This window comes from Podarcis cretensis (assembly GCF_951804945.1).
Source record: "Podarcis cretensis genome assembly, chromosome: 5".
NCBI classification, from domain to species: Eukaryota; Metazoa; Chordata; class Lepidosauria; order Squamata; family Lacertidae; genus Podarcis; species Podarcis cretensis.
In genome coordinates this window covers 26,712,342-26,733,939 of record NC_137174.1, presented here as the reverse complement: position 1 = coordinate 26,733,939, position 21,598 = coordinate 26,712,342, and the positions used below count along the sequence as shown (strand labels likewise).

The 21,598-nt window shown below is 42.0% G+C and overlaps 1 protein-coding gene and 1 long non-coding RNA gene across 2 annotated transcripts in view; one reads left to right on the top strand and one right to left on the bottom strand.

Annotated features, from left to right (window-relative positions):
- CCDC6 (coiled-coil domain containing 6) overlaps positions 1–4,333 on the top strand; it is a 40,428-nt gene extending 36,095 nt beyond the window's left edge. The window contains exons 7-9 of the mRNA XM_079975714.1: positions 118–218; positions 773–897; positions 2,774–4,333. Of these exons, the coding sequence (XP_079831840.1) occupies positions 118–218; positions 773–897; positions 2,774–2,953 (406 nt within the window). The 3' untranslated portion in view covers positions 2,954–4,333. The remainder of the gene's footprint in view (positions 1–117; positions 219–772; positions 898–2,773) is intronic.
- An 11,842-nt stretch (positions 4,334–16,175) lies between these two features.
- Positions 16,176–21,520, bottom strand: LOC307216015. The gene is made up of 2 exons (XR_013838882.1): positions 21,374–21,520; positions 16,176–19,327 (listed from the first exon to the last, which is right to left on the bottom strand). It is a non-coding gene; the product is annotated as an uncharacterized lncRNA (long non-coding RNA).
- Between the last annotated feature and the right edge of the window lie 78 nt (positions 21,521–21,598).

Below are 21,598 nucleotides of genomic sequence, written 5' to 3'. Positions count from 1 at the left end.
TCTTCCAGTATTTGTCTCATGGTACACAGGACATATGCTGGAGGGGAACCTAAAAATAAAACTTAAGCAATAGTTCTTGGAAAGAGGAAACTCATCCGTGTTTATCTCTTAAAATAGATATTTTAATGAGATGTCTGCACAAGGATTAAGACCACGCACTGTGTCCAGTCCAATTCCATATACACCTTCACCAAGTTCTAGCAGACCTATATCACCCGGTAAATATATGCACCGCTTTCTTCTTTATTTTTAAATGTATTGTGATAATATTTATATTTATCTAATCTTTCTTTTTACAAAAGCATTCAGCGGAAACTTGTGATGTGTCCTGAATTCTGTCAGAGCTTTTGTGTGTAATTAGCCAGTAAATGGGACTGAAGCATTTTTAATGCATGGACGTATTGGAATGCATACTTTTTTACTAAATTTGTTTGTAAGTTTTGTCCTTTTTTCTTCTTCTTAAATAACCCTTCAGTGTAGCTTAGGAAGCCCAGCTGTTGGTGGTGAGAAGCAGATGTGCAAGACCCAACTGTGTGACAAATATGATGCTAAGTGCTTGGAATGGGGCAGGCTAGAAATTAAAATAACTCAGTCATATCTTGCTTTGTCAATTCCACTAAGCATAATAATTGTGCAAACAGGTGTTCAAATGCAGTTTGCTCAGGTTAGGAGATAATGCCTGTTGCTTTCTTTTTTATAAGGTGCTGGGTGTCTTGGTATCTGAGCACATTAGCATTTGTAAACCTACACCGTCTCGCTTTCATTATTTTAGGTCTCTCGTATGCAAGTCACACAGTTGGCTTTACTCCCCCAACTCCACACACCAGAGCCGGCGTGTCTTATTATAACAACCCAGGCCTTCATGTGCAGCATATGGGACCATCCCATGGTATTACAGTGAGTATTTAAGAACTGAACATCATATCTCTTACACATTTTTTGGGGGGAGGGGGAATATATATTCTATGCTGGTTCCATTTGAGTGTCTTCAACCAGACCACCATTCATTCCATGCTTCCCTTTTTGCACTAGATAAAACATTTAGATTTTTGCTCCAGTATAAAGAGTAGTGCATGCCTTCCTCCCTTACCTCCAAAATCAGTAATGACTGTGACCTATAGATGGTGCTGTTGCTGCAAGATAGTGTGGCTCAGATTTGGGGGCAGGATAGTTTCACCTACGACCTCCCTCCTTCCATCAGTGCCTTTCATGCGCCAGTTCAGCTGCTATGGTTTCCTATAGCGTTCAGCTTATTAACTGCTTTCTACTTAAATAAAAAGTTTTTTTTAAAGAAGAGGAGGAGGAATAGTACCAGGAGCAGCAAGTGTTAGAAATGAAAGTGTTAAAAGAAAGAAGCTTGGCTACATTGAGGATCAGAGCAGTTTTTGTAGATATCCTACATATACTGTCATTCAGTCATTGTGTACTTTCACCCATTTTCTGCCAAATAGACTAGAAAGATCAGACCTCTTTGTTAAGATTGCCAGCTGTCTGAGTGTATTCTGGTCTGAAAAGCCAGGAAGCCTCAGAGCTGGCCCAACATACTTACTTATTGGCTCTGAGTCTGCAAGGCCCACCAATGCGCAGTCTTTCTTCTAATAAAAACCTGGGAACCCCACTTTGTACTGGGTTTCTGGACAAGCAAATTGTCCATCCCTTGCAGTTCTTTCCATTTTGGACAATAGTTTTCAAGCTTTTGATTCCATTCTTAGTTCCATTCTGTTTCCTCAGTTTTCCTAGGAAACATTTTGTAGACTCATAGTATTATAGAGTTGGGAGGGACCCCAAGGGTCATCTAGCCCAACCCTCCACAATTCTGTTGTGGAGCTATGATGATAATGATGATTCACTGCTCAGCCACAAGGGGAGAAGGGTAGCAACAGTGACTGTACCTGTTGACTCACTCCCGCACAAAACTCTGGTAAAGGGCTCCATAGGCTTCTTTCACCAAATGCAAACAGTAATAAAGGCTTTGTGAGAGTTGAGAGCAGTGACTGGTATAAGGGGAGAATCCTTGATAGAGCCTCTGTTGCTGATCAGTCTTGAGGGGCAGGTTTTGAAACAGCCCTTTCCCTGAGTATCATCTGGAGAAAAAGTGGTCCAAGTATTGGATGGAGTGAGGTCAGGAGCTATGATGGGAAGCCTTTGGAGTCCTTGACCTCCGATTGCTTATCTCTGTAACAGTTTCTCTTAAACATTAAAACAAAAATACAGTTAATATCTAATTGATACACTTAAAGAGTTTCCTTCCCTCACTTGTAACTTCCTTCCTTCCTTCCTTTTTTAATTTACTCCTGCCACAGTCCAAAGGTGAGGAAAGTTGTGGTTAGTGCCAAGAAGGAATTGTCTCAAAACCATGGTTTGAAACGATTGATTTAGTGTCCAGCTACTACATCATTAGAGTTGAAACATTGTGTGTTGTTATCCAGGCGTAATTCAAATTCAGTTGTTCTAGAAAGGAGCCATTACTTTTAGCTGCTTTCAAGCTTTCTGCTACCATTTTGTATTTCTACTGTGTCAGTAGCATTTGTTCTTCTCATTTTGCCCTGCATGGGACACATCATACGACAGCAGCATGGCAGTATCCTGCTAAGAGGACAGAGGGCTATGTACAAAAGGCCAGCTTGGGACCCATAAGTTAGCTTTTCCCCTGTTTGAATTTCCCCACCAGGAATGATTTTGAGTTTAAGTGTGTCAAAAGGCAAGAGTGTCCCTGTCTTGTAACATGAGTCTATGCTAGTCAAAACTCTGGCTCTGTTGTTTTCTTTCACAGAGACCATCGCCCCGAAGAAGCAACAGCCCTGACAAATTCAAGCGTCCCACTCCTCCTCCTTCTCCCAATACACAGACCCCACTGCAGCCTGCCCCTCCACCTCCGCCACCCCCTGTGCAGCCTGCAGTCCAGTCGCCAGCCACTTTTCAACATTCAATGCATCCTTCTTCTCAGCCTTAGTGCATGTGCTCAGCAAATCTGTATTCCGAGTTGGACTCATAACACAGAGCAGTTTACTACAAGCCAAAGGCTTACAATGGTATATTTGGATTTGACTTATTTGCACTGAAGTTTTTGAGGCTTCACTGTTTAATTGTGTTGTACAAGTTTGTCCGAGGTTCAAATGTTAGCACGTCTCCTACATGGAAATCCCTTCTGTGCAGGGGGTGGGGGAAACATGAAACCTGCATGTAGATAATCACATGAATACATGTGGTGGTTTTCATGGTGGGTTGTTTTTTTTTTTTTAACATGGATGTGCTTTCCACGTAGGAAGTGTGCTATATTTGAAGTTGCCGTAAAACGCAGCCAGTGTTGTGGATCTGCAACACTAAATTTAAAATAAAATAAAAATTCCATCAGTGTTTTACTTGAACTTACATGTCTGTCCATCCTCTGGCTGGAACATTTGCTACTTTGTTTGGTATTATGGCATTGCTTTGCTGAGCTCCCAAAGCTTAAATATATATATTTTTTTCTTTTCCCCCAGGCTTCTAGGTTTGTAAAATAAAAGGGACAGCTTTTTATATTTTTTCATGACAACTTGCATATAAAATTACAGGCACGAGCTGTATGTTACGAACTCCTAAATATTATAGTGTGTTTCAAGCATATAAAGTAAATCAGCACTACAGTTCAGTAATAAAAAGATACAGCTTTTAGTGCAAAAGTGAAAGTCTGACACCTTAATGCCCAAGCTCACTTTTTTTTAAAAAAATTATCCCTTAATTTTCTGATACAGCAGCAAACATACATTGACAAATCCATACCTTTTCTCCAGTGTGTGGTACAGTCTGAAGTACAATGTGGGAAGCCTGACTTGTCAGAGTATATAGAATGTATTGATCCATGGACCTTAAAAGTTGATTGTTTCATTTCTCATTCATGTTGACCTGTAAAACTGTCCGTACTGTTGTTTTCATCACAATGATCTTCTGTAAGTGTGGTTCTGCCAACAAGATCCTTGTGGCTGATTAAAGTGTGCTCTCCAATTTCTGCTTTAGAAAAGCAATTTGTATTAAAAAGGCTGATTTCCCCCCCCCCTCCCCTTGTTTAAAATATATTGTGTGACACCCCCCTCCTGAATGTTTGAACCAATATTTTAAGCATTCAAAGAAAAATCAGAAGAAAATATGATTGAAGGTGCACATTATAGCAGCATATAGGTGTAACAGCCGAAAATGTTGTATTGCTTGGTAGAAAAGGAACAGATTGCAGAGAAAAGTTAGATGACAATAGCAAATGCATATTTAGCAGCATAAGCCGGTACAATGTATAAAGAAATGTATTCTGAAATACATTCTTTCCATTCATTTAGCACAAATAAATTGTTTGGTTTCACTTTGCAGTGTAACAAAGTGTCACTTTTTCCCCCTCGATAGGGCACCTATCTACTTACGCAGGTGCTTTTTTCTTGGTGCTCCTGCTCAACAGCTTTTACATAATGGGGATTAATTTTTTAAAAAGCAACAACAACAAAAATCAAGCCTGGATTTGCACAGCTCTTACATGGAATTCCCCTTAAGCCACCATCAAACCACAGATCAGGCCATTTCGACGGCACAAAATATGAATCCAAAAATAACCACGGTGGTGTTGAAAAACTCTTGGCTGCAGCTTGTGGTGAGGAGGGAGCTTGACCACAGATCCCAGTTTGGATGACCTGCTGCACCAAACCTTGGGTTAGCTTTCCACAGCTTGACAGGGGAAAGGACTAGGGAGGAGGAAAGCAGCTGAAAGCACCTCTCCAGGAGCCCGCAAATTTATGTGGTCTCCCCAAATCAAGGTTTGGCTTACCACGCCATGTGAACCAGCTCTCTCTGTTTTGGTTGCTTCTCTTGAGCAGCCATAGAGCCAGGTGGAAGCCTGGTTCCTTGTGAACCAGAATTGGCAAATGAGCCATAGAAGTGCAACTCTAACCAATTCCATGAAATTCTCCCCTCACTGTTCAACCTTGATTAAGTGGTATTTTGGCACAGGTACACGCCACAGTCAAAAGGGGTTCTCCTTTACCCGGGATCTTGGAGTGCAACTTGAAATGTGTTCCACATCCTGGGTGGGTAGTCAAAGGTGACATTTCACCTGACTAGAAATTGTCCATGTTAGTCACCATTATTGCTTTTGATTATCCATATAACAAATAGAAAATGCATTTATTCCTTAAAAGTAATAACTTGTGTCTATCGCGGGCTGCTTAACATCTAATTCTGCAACATTTTCTCCTTGTGTAGTTTTGTGTGTGTTTCGACAAATGATGTTATGTTGGTTGTAACTTAGAAAGCAACAGTGGAACATAGATGGACAACGGTTGAGGTTCTGTTGTGGTGCTTAAAAGCCAAAACAGTGCACTTTAACTTGAATTTGGGAAAGCTCTCTAAAACTGAAGTCCTGTATTCCAGTTTGAGCATCAATTATGTGTGCTGTGATGAATTCTTCCCCATTTGTCTTCTGATACTCATTAGCTGAAAACAAAGTAAAAGATAGAGTGGTATGCATTCTTATTCAAATAAGTATTGGCAGATTTGTGCAGCTAAGAATTTGTACCTCAACTTTTATACAGTCATCTGTAGGCTAGAGAAGCTCATTCAGACTAGGACTCCTATTCTATCAAGGGATTCTTTTTTCTTGTCTTACAAACTAGAACAAGGCATCTTGTTGAATTGTTGTTGACTCCTTATACAGTGGTGCCCCGCAAGAAGAATGCCTCGCAAGACGGAAAACTCGCTAGACGAAAGAGTTTTCCGTTTTGGAGGTGCTTCGCAAAACGAATTTCCTATGGGCTTGCTTCGCAAGACGAAAATGTCTTGCGAGTTCCTGCGGGTTTTTTTTCCCTCCCCCCCCTTTTTCTAAGCCGCTTATCCGATAAGCCCAAAAGCCGCTAATAGCGCTAATCCGCTAAGCCGTCAATGGGCTTGCTTCGCAAGACGAAAAAACCGCTAGACGAAGAGACTCGTGGAACGGATTCTTTTCGTCTTGCGAGGCACCACTGTACTTCTGACAGTTGCAAAGCCACAGCTATCAGCTGCTGCTCAGTTTCCTCTCTGATGTAGCAGTCACTCTGTGCTGTAGACACTTCTTCACTTGTTCTAATTTCCTGTTTCAACTTGCTAGACTAACCAGCCACCCTTTAAGAAGAAGAAGAAAAGTGCTGCTACAGTGAATGTCATCTGGTTATCTCACCAGCAGACTTGTTTGCATAGCATGAGCAGAGCTGAGAGGCAGATAATCCAAAATGCATTGTTATGGTAGTTTGCTTGACATTTTATGGAAACAGCTATGTGGATTAAAATGTAATCTGTGGAACCTCATTTTCTTTCCCAGCGTTGCTACTAGAAGTGATTGGATACTGTTTCTAAAACACATTTCAAGTGAGAAAAACACTCCCTGAACATTTTTTTACCATTCTCAAGATGGTAAAACATAGCTGATTGTGTAGGGCTTAGTGGTTAATTTTGTATCCCCTGTATTGTTTGTATTCCTCCCTTGCACAGAGTTTGGAATGAGGGTGGTATGCTAGATTGTTAACGGCCTAGCTGTTAATCTGTATATGTAAAATTGAGTTCCTAGAATGAAAAGCGACACAGAAGAAGAAGAAGTAGTAGTTTGAAGGGATGCTGCTCAGTTCTCAATGGCTTGGGTCACTAGGGGGCAGTGAGCATCATCATCATATGGTCCTCCAGATGCTGGACTCTTGATCCCATCAGTCCCAGTGAGCAGGAATGATGGGAGTTGTAGTCAAACATCTGGAGGACCATAGGTTCCCCATCCCTGTTCTGTGCAAAGAGTAGCCATTGCACTGGAGGCAGCAGAAGGGGGCTGGGGCAAACCTGGAAATTATTTTGCAGTGCTGTGAGGCATCTAGAAGAGCTGGAGTGAATCCCAACCTTCCATTCCTGTGCTTGAAATCTCAACATACCTTTCGCTAGTAGCAAGAATACTTGGTGTTCGTTACTCTGTTAGTGGTCAGGAAGCTTCATAGACAGGACTGTGAGGTAGATCAGTATTCTTAAAAGTGAGACTGGTTAGCCATTTTATTCCAAGGGCTGCACTTGCTAGTGGTCAGCCTTCTCTTGCACGCTTGTAGACATGCAAGAAGAGGTGACGAAGCAGTCGTGGCAGCATACTGGAGCAGGCATCTCTCTTGGACCCTTGGGAACGGAATGCGGAACTAGATGTGCACTGGTCGTCTCCTGCAAGGCAGTTCCTTGTTGGCTGTTTGTCAGAGATGGAATTTATAGTCTTATATAAAAGTGGGGACACATCATGGGAGCAACTCAGCTACAAGTGCCTGCATGCTCAGCCTTCTAAAGGAGCTGCTAAGCACTGCGTGACATACAGGTAAAAGTACAGCTAAGCCCTTTACCCTTAAATGAAAGATTCACACATCTTTATTGCCAATTCCTTTTGCCAGTAGCCTTAACGCAACATATCTCAGCCTAATGTAAGAGGATGCATTACTCTCTGTTTAAACAGAGACAGTTTTAGCAGACTTTAATGAGCTGTAGCTGTCATACCAGCTTTATTTAAATGAATGTATAATTCTGTTTGCTTCTTTCCAAAACAAGCAGAAGTCATGACAACATATTAAAGTATCAAGTCAAATTCCTCAACCTATTAAGTAACTCACTAGGATTATTTCCTGGTATTCGGGGGGGGGGTTGTTTTTTTTCTAAATCACAGACTAGTTTAATGCTTAATTCCTGGAGTGTAAATAAGGATTTTAAAACTTGAAGAAAACTTCCCCTTGTGCTATGAATTTGGACTTCTGCCAGATGCATATTTTTTGTTGCGTATACACTTAAATCACATGGAACAGAGTTTTTGGGTTTCCACCATTTCAGACTGCAAATAACATGGAGGATTGTTAAAAAAACATGAACCAAAAAAAGCACCTGCCATTGGAAATTGCGTGTCTGCAAATTTTTTGTAATCCAACCTTCAAGTGACAGTTTTGTCTGCCAGTAATCTGTAGCGCACCCTCACACAAAGCAAGGCATGCACACATATCCTGACTGACCCTGAATAGACCTGCCTGTGCTGTTTGAATCTCCATGCGCCATGAGGCTCACTGGGCGATCTTAGGCCAGTCACACAGACTCAGCCTAACCTACCTCACAGAGAGATTGAGAGTCTAAAAAGGAGAGCTCAAGAGGAGTCTGTACCTTCTGAGCCACACCTTATCTGAATAACCCATTCCTGGCTTCAATTTATTGGCCCTGGCGCAGGTGGCGTGACAGCGTTCCCATGCCCGTGATAAAGTCTGGTGTCCGCTCCTGGCAAATACCAGGGTCTGTGGTCCTCAGAGGGCCTACTGTGGCTGTAGCCAGCTTCCCTTTTTTGAGGGTGGAGGAATACATATTTTAGATCCCAGCACTGTGACGTAGCCAATCCCTATCTTCATTGCCTCCTAATGCTGCTCTCCCCACATTTCCCCAGAGGCATTCCAGAAAAATCAAGATGGTTGCAACAGGAGGCTGAACTCCTGCTTGGCACCAGAGACTGCCGCCATTTTCTCCTTTGTGGCCCAGTAAATATTTTTGTGGAGAGGAGGGCACCTATAGGGTGGTATTTAACACCAGTTAAACTGGCCAAAATGTATAGAACAAAAAAAGTTGGAAATGTAAGGAAAAGGAAGGTATTTTATACCATATGTGGTGGACATGTAAAGAGATAAAAGCTTTCTGGGAAATGATATATAATGAGCTAAAAGAAAATGTCTAAAAACACTTTTGCTTAAAAACCAGAAGCATTTTTAATTGGGTATAGTGAGAAGGCAAGATTAAAAAAAATTCTTATATGCAACAACTGTGGCAAGAATTTTGTTAGGCCAAAGATGGAAACAACAGGAGTTACCAACAAAAGAAGAGTGGCAGATGAAGCTGATGGACTTTGCAGAACTGGCGAAACTGACAGGAATAATCCAGAGCCAGCAAGACCAAGCATTCCCAAAGGACTAGAACAAATTTATATGCAATTAACAGCATTAGCAGGGTTCTCTGAAGATTTGTAAGATGAAATTGCTACCTATTCAGGTTGAGTAATATAATATTTTAGGTAATGATACAACAAGGATGGGAAACGAAGCAGAATGTAAAGATGTAAAGTTTAATTTTGTAAACAATCAAATGGGAGGGAGAAAAGTCGTTAGGCTCAGTTGAGCCAAAAAGATAAAATAAGAGGGTACGATGTTATGAAATGTGATTATATGTAAAACCAATAAAAATCATTTATTAAAAAATAAATTGAGAAAGGAGGGCACCTTGACCAGGGCCTCTTCAAACCTGGGGCAGTCCTGTGCTGCGCTGAAGACTCGAAAGCAGTTGTATCTGAGAATCTGCACCCATCTTAGCCAAATTAGCTGATGCTTATCTGTGCCTCTGGCTTAAAAATATAGCCTGGGAAATGTCCAGTAAGATGAAAGTGTGTGTGTACTTGTTCATGTTGCCTCTTGTGCAGCTGGAGGGCATGGGACGTATCAACAAAAACTAGTGTGAACCAGCTTCAGGGTTTCTTCCGTGAGATTTTGTATATAGAAATACTAACCAGTTTGTGATGCCAGTAAAAGTAAGGAGTTAAACTACCTTTCATCTGGCTATTCATTTTGATGGGTAAAAGAGAAGCACAAACCTGGTCAAAATGACGTATGTTGTGAGGGTGACTTGCTGTGCTGCTGCCATTGCTGCTGAATTATTTTTTTAATTGGATTTCATTTCCATTCCAAGGTGGGTCAGAACACTGATCTTCAACTGGTGGATTGGTAACTAAAAGCAGGCCACAGCCTAATTGCAGCTTAGGTCACAGCAGGAGCACTACCACCGTATAAATACATTTTAAAAAATATATTTCTACGGTCGCAGTGCTGCTGTTGTCAATTAAGAAATGATAGCTAAAGGCTGAAGGCTGCTGGTTTGCAACAATGTAAGAATACAAAAATAAAATCAGTTGGAACAATGCAGAGAGGGGGCCAAGCTACACCCAGGCTTCTTTCTCTTTTGACAGTGCAATCCTACACAGCTTTTACTTGGAAGGAAGGCCCATTAAAGAAAATTAGGTTTTCTCCCTGTTAAGTGACTTAAAGTTTGCTGCTTAAAAAGTTGGTCAGCCACAATCATATGTAAAGGTAGGTTGACTTCCAGTATCAGAATGTACAACAACTCTTGGAAATCAATGTTGCCTTTTCCTATTACTTAAAAGACAGGGGGAAGAGACATGGAAGGTCATTTTATAATTAACTTTATGGGAAGTATAAGCTTGACATAATGTTGCTTTGATGCGGTCTTCCAATTTGGAATAATTGGAAAAGGGAATCTTGCAAAATTCCAGAAGTGGAAATCATGGTTGCACTCACAGCCACCCTCTTAATTATTATTGGATTATTGTAATCTCACATTTAGGCTGCAGGCCATTGCAGAAAATAATTCTATGAAGTCTGTACAGGAGTATAAGAAGAGGAATTGGGAAATGAGCCAATAACCTGCTAGGCCATACTCTTTCCTCCTGTTACGCTTTTGGCGAGCCAGTCAGTTTAGTTTCCAGTTAAGTGCGTTTTGTCAAAGCAAATTCAGAAAGCACAATCAAAAGAATCAGGTTTCTTATGATGCTCCTTATGAACTTCTTTCAGAACAGAATATTGTAACTTTAGAAGCAATAGATCTTCTTTACAAATAAATAAATAAGAATCCAACCATCTGACAGTCTTGATGTTATGGACTAGCAGGACACCAAGGAAGAGGATCCCAGCAAGGGGTGCAGCTATAATTGATACACACCATGACAAGCTGAAGATGGGGAAGAGGAGGCGGGGGACTTAGGAGGTACTCAATGGGCATCAGAGGATGTTTGCGGGAGCCAGAGAAAGTGGACACATCACCAAAACTGGAGATGCCCCCTTCTCCACGAACACGAAAAGCAATGAGCAGTTGTGAACAGCAGGAAGTACACTTTAGGAGACTTGAGGCAGGCAAGAGAACACAGCCCAGCTTACTAGCTTGATTGAGCTCACAGCAGGTGATCACATGCTTCGTTAAGGGGAGAGACACAACTACTCAGCTGGAGCAAGCTAAGGTGCATCAAATAAGATTGGGAGGAATAAAAAGAGAAGCAAGGGAGAGACTCTTGTGTCTGCTCAGCTTTGACCATTGATGTACCCTCTCTCTTGACTGTTTCGGGAACTCCACCAGACTGTGATTTCAACGCTAACCTTAGGATTCTAATCCTGGATCATCTTCAGAGACAGGAACCTGGCCTTACAGTTTGACTTTGAACCTTTCTCATTGCATTGGAACTTAACTTGTATTTGACTACGGGACTGCCTGATTCCTCTCTAGTGTTGCCCTCGAGACTTTGGTCAACAGAACTTTCTGCTTAGTGCAAGCAGTGAAGTCAGAGTACGCCAGCATTCAGGACACTTGATTGGTTTTTGCGTGTGCCAGCAATGGTTCTGAAGGTGCAGGAACTCTGCTCTTGAGGGTATGCTTGCAATGATGATATAATTAATCTCTTGTCACTTTTGAATGTAATATACAGTGAGGAGATGTACCTGATACCTGCCCCCCCCCCCAGCTAGATGACCCTTGGGGTTCCTTCCAGCTCTGTGAATCTATGTTCTCTATCCAAAGCCCAACTTGTTTTTTATACATACTTTCCTTTGATGTTCCATGGGTGTGTTGATATCTTGAGAGGCCCATAGTATGAAGTGAAGACACATGAGCCCATCATCAAGCCAAAGTTAAGCAGGCCTGGGTCTGGTCAGTGCCTACCAGGGAACTCCATGTACGTTCCTTTGGGATCCATGATGGAATGCTGGTGGTTGTGATGAAAGACTCCCTATATAGGAAGGCCCTGAACAAAGCGACAAGCCTAGACATATGAGTGTCCTCAGTCTCTATAGATACGAAAAACCAATATCAGTCTTCTCCAACTTTGTGGTCTGCAGATGCCTCCCATCAGCCCCAGCCAGTAGTACAAAATAACTAGAGCACACCAGGTTGGAGAAAGTGGATCTACATCATTCCACATTCAAATGTTGCCTCCCCCTCCCCCAGACTCAGCAAATAGTTAATAAAGGCACATGAGGCCATCTGATTGGAGATTTTAATCCCCCTCCTCTTGGGGAATGTCCTCCACACTTATTAGAAATAAACGGGAAAACCCAATTCCTTTGTTCTTTGTGTGGGCAGCAAATGAAACACAGGCCAGCTTCCGTTCACTTATCTGCAAGCTGTTTTGCACCACTTTTTTGTTTTGCCTATTTTAGACTTCCTTATATGTAAAGCTTAGCTAGTTGATTTTGTGTTTTCTTTTCATTCTTGCAATTCCCCACTTCTGAATTACTTTATGCTTGGTTCTTGGATAAATGTATTTAATTGGACTCTGGAGGTGATTTGAGTTATTTGGCATAACCTAGGTTGACTCTGCACCCACCACTTCTTAGACCTCTAGCTTGGTTTTGTGGAGTTTAGAGAAAGCTCTGTAAAATGTCCTCCAGAAATGAAAGCTGTAAGCCTGAGCTGTCTGTGCTCAGGACACTGAGTGCATAGTATACCTTTAAAGCATATTTGAAACACATTCTTTCCCTCAAAGAATTCTGGGCGCTGTAGTTTACCCCTCACAGAGTTCCATGTCTGGAGAATAAACAAGTTGCAACCCATTGCTCACCTTGAAAGCATCTAATGAAACATTGGTATTTGGGAGTGGTTTTTTTTTTTTTTGGTAACCAGAAAATTGTTAAGAGCCCTGCTGGATTGGACCAGAGGCCCAGCATATGGGAACTATGTTCCCATAGTGGCCAACCAGATGTCTATAGGAAGCCTGCAGACTTGAAGCAGTAAATTTAATTATATATCTGTCATTATTTAAAATCTAAAATTCTCTAAATCAGCAAAATTAATCTGTGTGCAAATTCAGTACTTGTTTGTGCAAAAGCATATGGTTACTTTGATGCAAACGTCACATACAGATCACGCACTTTCATCCATGTATTTTGGACTTTTGTCAGGGCAACTTAAAATCTAGTACTGGGCATCAGTTCTGACATCTTTGTTTTGTTTCACTTGCCACAGTAATGAATTATTTGCCTTTTAAAATAATTAAGGTTAATTTTTCATAATATAATGCACATTTTGTTCTCTTCATGACAGCAGTGAAGTCTCTTTGTGCTTACATATCCTCCTTCTGTGGGACGCAGGTGGCGCTGTGGGTTAAAGCCTCAGCGCCTAGGACTTGCCGATCGAAAGGTCGGCGGTTCGAATCCCTGCGGCGGGGTGCGCTCCCGCTGCTCGGTCCCAGCGCCTGCCAACCTAGCAGTTCGAAAGCACCTCCGGGTGCAAGTAGATAAATAGGGACCGCTTGCCAGCGGGAAGGTAAACGGCGTTTCCGTGTGCGGCTCTGGCTCGCCAGAGCAGCGATGTCACGCTGGCCACGTGACCCGGAAGTGTCTCCGGACAGCGCTGGCCCCTGGCCTCTTAAGTGAGATGGGCGCACAACCCCAGAGTCTGTCAAGACTGGCCCGTACGGGCAGGGGTACCTTTACCTTTACCTTTATCCTCCTTCTATTTGCTGTTAAAAATTATTCTTAGTGATTGAATAAAATACCAGGAATCACAAGACAAAGAAACCAGTAGGAGAACACTTCAGTCTCCCAGGACATTCTATACAAGATCTCAAAGTGGCTGTCTTATTACAAAAGAATTTCAGAAATAGACTGGTTACAGGTAGGTAGCCGTGTTGGTCTTCTGTAGTCTAAGGTGCTACTGGAAGGAATTTTTTAATTTTGTTTAGAAATAGACTGGAAAGAGAAGTTGCTGAATTGCAACTTATTACCAAACTTAAAACCATGGAGAGACCTGGTCTGAATAGAGACATTGGATTCCTATCTCATTATACATTATAAAGTTATTTTTAGCCATCTCACTCCTTGTTTTTTCCTGTAAGACCAATTGCAGTCATTAAGTGGTTAACAGGTTTACCACACTTATCAGCCAATCACCCATTCCCACCACCCTTCTGAATAATACCCCTCCCCACCCTCTCACTATATATAAGGGTCTGGTGACTTCCTGTTTCAGTGTACAGTCACACCTCGGGTTGAATGTGCTTCAGGTTGAGTGTTTTCAACTTACGCTCCGCGGCAACCCAGAAGTAACGGAGTGCGTTACATCCAGGTTTCGCCGTTCGCGCATGCGCAGACGCTCAAAATGACGCAATACACATGCGCGGAAGTGGCAAAACGCAACCTGCCCACGCACAGACGCATCTTACGTTCTATTCAGGATGCGAACGGGGCTCCAGAACGGATCCCATTTGCATCCCGAGGTACCACTGTATCTGAAGAAGTGTGCATGCACACGAAAGCTCATACCAATAACTACCGTATTTTTCGCCCCATAGGACACACTTTTTCCCCTCCAAAAATGAAGGGGAAATGTGTGTGCGTCCTATGGGGTGAATGCAGGCTTTCGCTGAAGCCTGGAGAGCGAGAGGCATCGGTGCGCACCGACCCCTCTCACTCTCCAGGCTTCAGGAAGCTATCCACAAGCCTTGCAAGCCCGGCGGGAGTTCCCGCGGGCTCACAAGGCTTGCGGGCACCAGCCTGCAGCCCCAGCGAGTGTCCGCAAGCCTTGCGCGCCCGGTGGGAGGTCCTGCTGAGCGCGCGAGGCTTGGGGCGGCAGCCTGTCGCCCGAAGCACGGGGAGCCCTCCGGAGGGCTCCCCGTGCTTCGGGCAAGTGTCCGCAAGCCTTGCGTGCCTGGTGGGAGGTCCCGCCGGGCGCGCGAGGCTTGGGGCGGCAGCCTGCAGCCCGAAGCATGCGGAGCCCTCTAGAGGGTGCCCCGTGCTTTGGGCAGGTGTGCGCAAGGCTTGGGGCGGCAGCCGCGGCGGGGGGGGGGTAAATAATTTTTTAAAATTCATTTCCCCTCCCCCCCCAAAAAACGAGGTGCGTCCTATGGGCCGGTGCGCCCTATAGGACGAAAAATACTGTAACTTGGTTGGTCTCTCAGGTGCTACTGGAAGGATTTTTAAAATTTTATTTTTTTATTTTATTTTGTTTTGACTATGGCAGACCAACACGGCTACCTATCCATGAATAAAATACAGTTTACCTCAGCATATCTATTTATGTTCTGCTAATAAAAGAAAATGAAGTTAAAATGCCTTAGATATCTACTTTGTTCCCCTTGCATTTAACTTGATAGATACTTTTATCTTGGAGCAATTTAGCTTAATATATTGAACTGCTAATTATTTCAAATTCTACCTGTAGCCCCGCCCTTTTTATCTGTCTAACTTACGGCTGCATTACGATCCAATTTCCTGCATAGATATAAATTCTGCAGAGTAAAATGCATACACCTTGCAAGTGCATTTTGTCACACATAGCAATGAACATGTGTCTATGTTACTGTATTTACTGATGGGTGGAAATTCCTGACTGGCAAGCACATTTCTGTAGATTGTACATCTGGAAAATGTATGGCCTGAGCTCACTTTCGTTTAAGAGGGTATCAGTGTAAGGGGGGAGGGGGACTATTTACAGGGTAAGTGCATTAAAGTGGTTCAGCAGTTTATGACTCCAGCTAAATTGCCCAAAAATAGTCAGGATATGAAAAAGCTGTGTTTATCTGAAGAAATGTAAACGTAAGAACGTTCTATTTTAAACACTGTTGGATTGTAAATAAAGTGCTCAGAGAGTGGGAAATTGTCTTATTCCTAACTGAAGCCAGAGAGAAACATTGTGTTGGGTTTTAGTTGACGGTCTGCCAGTTAGTAATTATGCTGTTGCTGGAGAAATGACATGTAACTTGGAAGGTTTCAAGTTGTGACAGTTGGCCGTAGAATTTGGTTTTTAAATGGTTCAGTGGACTTTAAAACACCAGACTGTTAAATATCAGAATTGTTAATTGTTGTTGTTTTTTTGGTGGGCATTCCATTCATACTTATTATAGGCCAACAGGGTTTCAGAATTCTAGAGGGAAACTGCTCTCTCGCACTCGGTTTTGCTCAGAGAAGCACCTACTCCAATCAGTTAATGAATCCACAAACTCAAAAGTTTGGCAGAAAGAGAAATCCTCTTGGTGATTTCTACTAGCCAATAACCATATTCGCCTGCCCACAGGGGCTATCTGCACCCCAAAAGGTGTCAATCCACCCCCACCCCACCTGCCAAACATGACACATAAGTGGCTCACGTAAATGTAAACAAGCTTTAATAATGAACTGAGAAAAAATTGTAAGAGAATAACATAATGTCTGAGAGAAACTAAACATCTAGAGACAAGTCTGAGGCAAGAAAACAAGAAGTGCCAGTTGGTCTCTCTCAACTGACATTCTTAACGGAACAAGCACTGAAGGGAGGGGCTGATTCCAGAGCAAAAAAAAAAACCGCACTGCACAAGCCCCGCCCACCAGATACCAAGCACTCTATTATTAAAATTAGGCCCCAGTGTTTTTCTTACAGGGAGAACCCTTTAAATAGGCCTGGGTACCACAGTCTTTTGCCCCTACCATCTGAGTTCATTGATCTCTTACCTCAGGGCATGTCATCAGATAACCCTGCAAGTGACCCCCTACATTGTGTGCTACTCATGAGGAGACCAGACCTAAATAGGCATAACAGATTAACTAAGTAAATCAGCATACTAGATTTGAGCTAAAGAGCTTTTATTTTCCAACCTGCTATGTCCATTTGTCCTCTCCCCTACTTTTAAAAATCCTTACTAAAACCCCATATAATGTCAAATGTTAAGGTTCACGTAATCCCCGACTTGCCTAGTTCTCTTGGTTCATGCTACAGGAATATAGGATTGGGGTTGATAGAGAAGAGCAGGCTGCTCTGATCTAAGTTGGCTGCTCTGATCTCAGTTATCATACATATTTTTGATGAAGAGCTGAAAGTTCTATTGTCAATCATTGACCAAGAAAACTCAATATGTTCCTGGGTCTTGTACGCTGGAATATAAAATTACTTGTTTCTTCCTAATTGCTCTGGGCAATCTGTATTTTTACACTCAATTTAATTAACACTCCCCTCTTCATTCTTTACCTTATCTTTCATCTTAACAAATAAACCCTGCAAACCACTTTTAGAAATTAGATTTTCGCCCACATTGAACAAAATGTGGGTGAAACAAAATGTGTCTTGTCTTGTTTCTTTTTTTTTACGAGTAGCATATTTTTTTTAAAAAAAAAATTGAAATCCAGAAAAAAGGCATAAAGTTTTAACAACACAAACCTACAATATCAAAATTAAAATGAGCATGTTTAGCCCCAGCAATTAAAAAAGCCTAATTTTTAAAAGCAATAAACTCTGGGCATGTTTGCACTATGTTAAGCAGAAAGGAGTGGCACACTCCACACCACAAACAACTTTTATTGTCATGTGGAAAGCCTATTTTCATTTACAGTGGTACCTTGGTTCTCAAACTTAATCCACTCCGGAAGTCCATTCGAAAACCAAAACGTTCCAAAACCAAGGCATGCTTTCCCATAGAAAGTAATGCAAAAGGGATTAATCCGTTCCACACTTTTAAAAACAACCCCTAAAACAGCAATTTATGAATTTTACTGTCTAATGAGTCCATTGATCCATAAAATGAAAGCAATAATCAATGTACTGTACTATAAAATAAACAAGACAGTATTGTAGATGATAATAATTAAAATTATAATTTTTTCTTACCTGCACTGATGATGGTCATTGTTTGGATGGGGGAGCTTTTATCCATTTCCGCAGTCACACCATCAATCAGTAGCTGAACTGGGTTCCACACAGCCACAAAAACTATTTAACTGAAAAAGTCTCAAAAACAAAAACACAAAATAAAGAGCAAAAACAAAAGCGCCAAACTTAATCCATTCCAGAAGTCCATTTGACTTCTGAAATGCTTGAAAAACAAGGTGCAGCTTCTGATTGGTGCAGGCGCCCCGGAAGCAATAGCCGACAGCTGCATCGGACATTCGGCTTCCAAAAAACATTTGAAAATCGGAACACTTCCAGGTTTTCAGCATTTGGGAACCAAGGTGTTTGAGTACCAAGGTACCACTGTACTATCTTATCTTACCTTCAAGCTGGCACACCGTTAAAAAGGGTTTAAAATCTAAAGCCATACAGTGTAAGGGAACACTGTCAAACAGCCTCCAGTTAAAAGAGGGCCAGAGTTGTGTAGTGGACAGAGTACCTGCGTTGTTGTATGACGAAGACCTGTGTTCAAATCCCCAGACATGAAATTTACTTGGTGACCTTGGGCTAGTCACTCACTCTCAGCCTGAGCTGACTCACAGGAATAGTGCTGACTGAGAATAAAACAGAGTGGGAGCTCTTTGGAGAAAGGGATTGTTTAAATAAAATAAATACGAATGAAAATGTGTATTATACTCTAAGCTTGCTTTCTAGAATATGTGCCTTGCTTACAGAAGCACCAGAAAGAGGTGGACCCTGCTCATAAGAGTTGATGACTCTGCTGTGGGTGGGAGGAGCTGGGGTAGACAGGAGTCCCATAGAAGAAGCCCTGATGAAACAAACATGTGAATTGCTGAAGTGTGGCTTTTGTTCCAAGCTGGATAAATTTGCTTGTGAATAAATAGATGGTCTAGTTAACAGGGGTCTCTCATGAGGCATTGCATATAGGAGGCATTAGATCTGATTTCTCTTGTCTCTGACTCTCTCTGGGAAGAGATTGCGCTGCCAGTTTTCATTACCGCTGCTGAGTTACTTAACCCATTTCTAAATCCCACCAAAGTAAACATGCTATGTATTTTCGTTTGAACCCTGCATTCGAGACTTAAAGTGTGCAGCTGTGTGTGATAGCGATTATTTTGCTTTTTGTAGATGTGCCATTTACTGGGGTTTTCATTTCATTAGCTTAAAAGCTAGAGAAGGGCTAGGGCAGGAGTAGGCAACCTAAGGCCCGGGGGCTGGATCTGGCCTAATCGCCTTCTAAATCCGGCCCACGGATGGTCTGGGAATCAGCGCATTTTTACATGAGTAGAATGTGTCCTTTTATTTAAATGCACCTCTGGGTTATTTGTGGGGCATAGGAATTTGTTCATTCCCCCCCCCCCAAAAAAATAGTCTGGCCCTCCACAGCTGAAAAAGGTTGCTGACCCCTGGGCTAGGTTCTACCTCCCAAACATTTGCAAACTGGCACAATTCAGTTACCCTGATGTGGTGTTCAGACAAATGAATTTTGTTTTATTTTTTCCTAATTTGACTTCTTGTACTCGGATTCATAAGACCAAGTACAAAATATATTCACTTTATGTCAAGCATGGATGACGCGTATCTGTATGTATATTGGTGTGTGCAGTCTGTTGTCCCCCTTCCACCAAGCTTATACGAATACCTAACAAAAATGTAAAAAACCATTTTCAGTGCATGAATTTCATTTACTATATCAAGGCTTTTCCAAAAATGACTTAAGCTATCCTTTCACATTTCACCAATTTAGGGCACATCCACACTATACATTTAAAGCACATTCAATGTGTTGGTTGTTGGAACTGCTGTTTATTGGTGAAGCAGTGTTACATATCTTTGTTTGTTTGTTTGTAAAAGATGTATATATATTTTTCTTTTGCATAATTTTGCTATTTCTTTGTCTGTTTTGTTTTTGTTTACTTCTTTGATTTTTTCCTAAATGTTCTTTGTGTGTATGTGTTGATTTTTAAACCTAAAAAGATTAATATTTTTTAAAAGCACATTCAATGCACATTTAAAGTACATGACAGCTTGCCCTAAAGAAGAATCCTAATACAGTGGTACCTCAGGTTACATATGCTTCATTTTACAGACTCCGCTAACCCAAAAATAGTGCTTCAGGTTAAGAACTTTGCTTAAGGATGAGAACAGAAATCGTGCTCCGGCGGCGTGGCAGCTGCAGGAGGCCCCATTAGCTAAAGTGGTGCTTCAGGTTAAGAACAGTTTCAGGTTAAGAACGGACCTCCAGAACGAATTAAGTACTTAACCTGAGGTACCACAGTAAACTGTAGTTTGTTAAGGATGGAAATGGTAGCTCTGTGAAGGGTAGTGGTAGAAGAGGAGAATGAAGACCCATGATAAAGTACGCAATTTCAAGAGAATCATTCAGTCTGGACTCTGTCCCCCGCCCCCCGCTTCACTGTCTGCCCTCAGTCTTGGCTGCACCATAGAATCATATAACTGTAGAATTGGATGGAAGCTCAAGGGTCATCTAGTCCAACAGCATGCAATCTCAGCTAAAGCATCCATGACAGGTGGCCATCCAGCCTCTGCTTAAAAACCTCCAAGGAAGGAGAGTCCACAACCTCCTGAGGGAGACCATTCCACTGTCCAACAGCTCTTACAGTCAGAAGTCCCCCCCCCCCATGTTTAGTTGGAATCTCCTTTCGTGTAACTTGAAGCCCTTGGATTGAGTCTCCAGAGCAGGAGAAAACAAGCCTGTTCCACTTTCAGTTCAGGTGCCAGTCTGAGCCTTGAAAAGTACATAGAGCTGAGAGAGGAAGTGGGGGAAATTGCTGCTCCTTTCACTTCCTACTCCAGCTCCATTTACTCTTCAAGCAGGGGGTGGGGTGGGGAAGTGATCACCCTTGCCACTCTATGACTCAGGGGACAGTGAGTGGGAAGTGAGATGCAAAAGATTAATGGGTACCAAGGGAGGTCCGCATGGAAACCATTGTGCCCACATTGATGAACTCTGAAGTATATCATGCTTTGTTCCAGGAGTACTAAAGTGTGCTTACTTTAACTACAAACATGGCATGATTCTGACAAAGCCAAGCCTTTATAAGACTAATTGATTTCAGCATGTGATAACATTTTTTAAAAAAGTATACCCACCTTTCCTTATAAAAGGTAAACATGACTTGTATGCCAGAATCAAGCAGTAATGCAACAGAGCAGCAGATCAAGAGATAACAGATAAGACCAGCAATAACATTTAATTAAAAACCCGTGTTTTTAATTTAAAAACTCTCCCTCCCAATACACTGATGTACTCAGGTTAAGCCAACTCTTTCTAAACAGGAAGGTTTAAACACCATGACTAATGCTCTTCCTCACGAGTTTCAACACCTGGGTGAGCAACAGAAAAGGTCCTCTCCCTTTTTTCCATCAAACACAAGTTTGGAACTTTGTTGACTACCTTAATCTGCAGGCAGCCTCAGCTCACAAGAAGCATGTGCTTAAGGCTACAACCCAATACACACTTTTATTTTATTTTTTACAAGTAAACAGTGGACACTCTCAGGATCGTTAACAATAAAATTTAAACCCATAAAGATTAAACAAGCCAAACAGAATAAAACAACCACAGTGTAAATCTAACTAAACAAAACCAACTGCAGCAAAGCATTAATACAGTAAATTGAAAGCCTTGTGATTAATATGCCTGATGAAATAAAGATGTGCTGACCTGGTGCCAGGTGAGTCTTATCAGTGGGAAGGGAGGAACAAGATCACAGGAGGAGTGTTTCCACCTGGCTGCCTCTGGAAGCCTAGCAAGTTGCTGCAGGAGAGGGGCTCTGAGCAACATCACGAGGCAGAGGGGTTTCCAGGACCAAGGTAAAACTGACAAAAGCTCCCTTGCTATTGTTACTATGGCCAGGAGGTATAATATGGTTGATGCGATCATGTTATA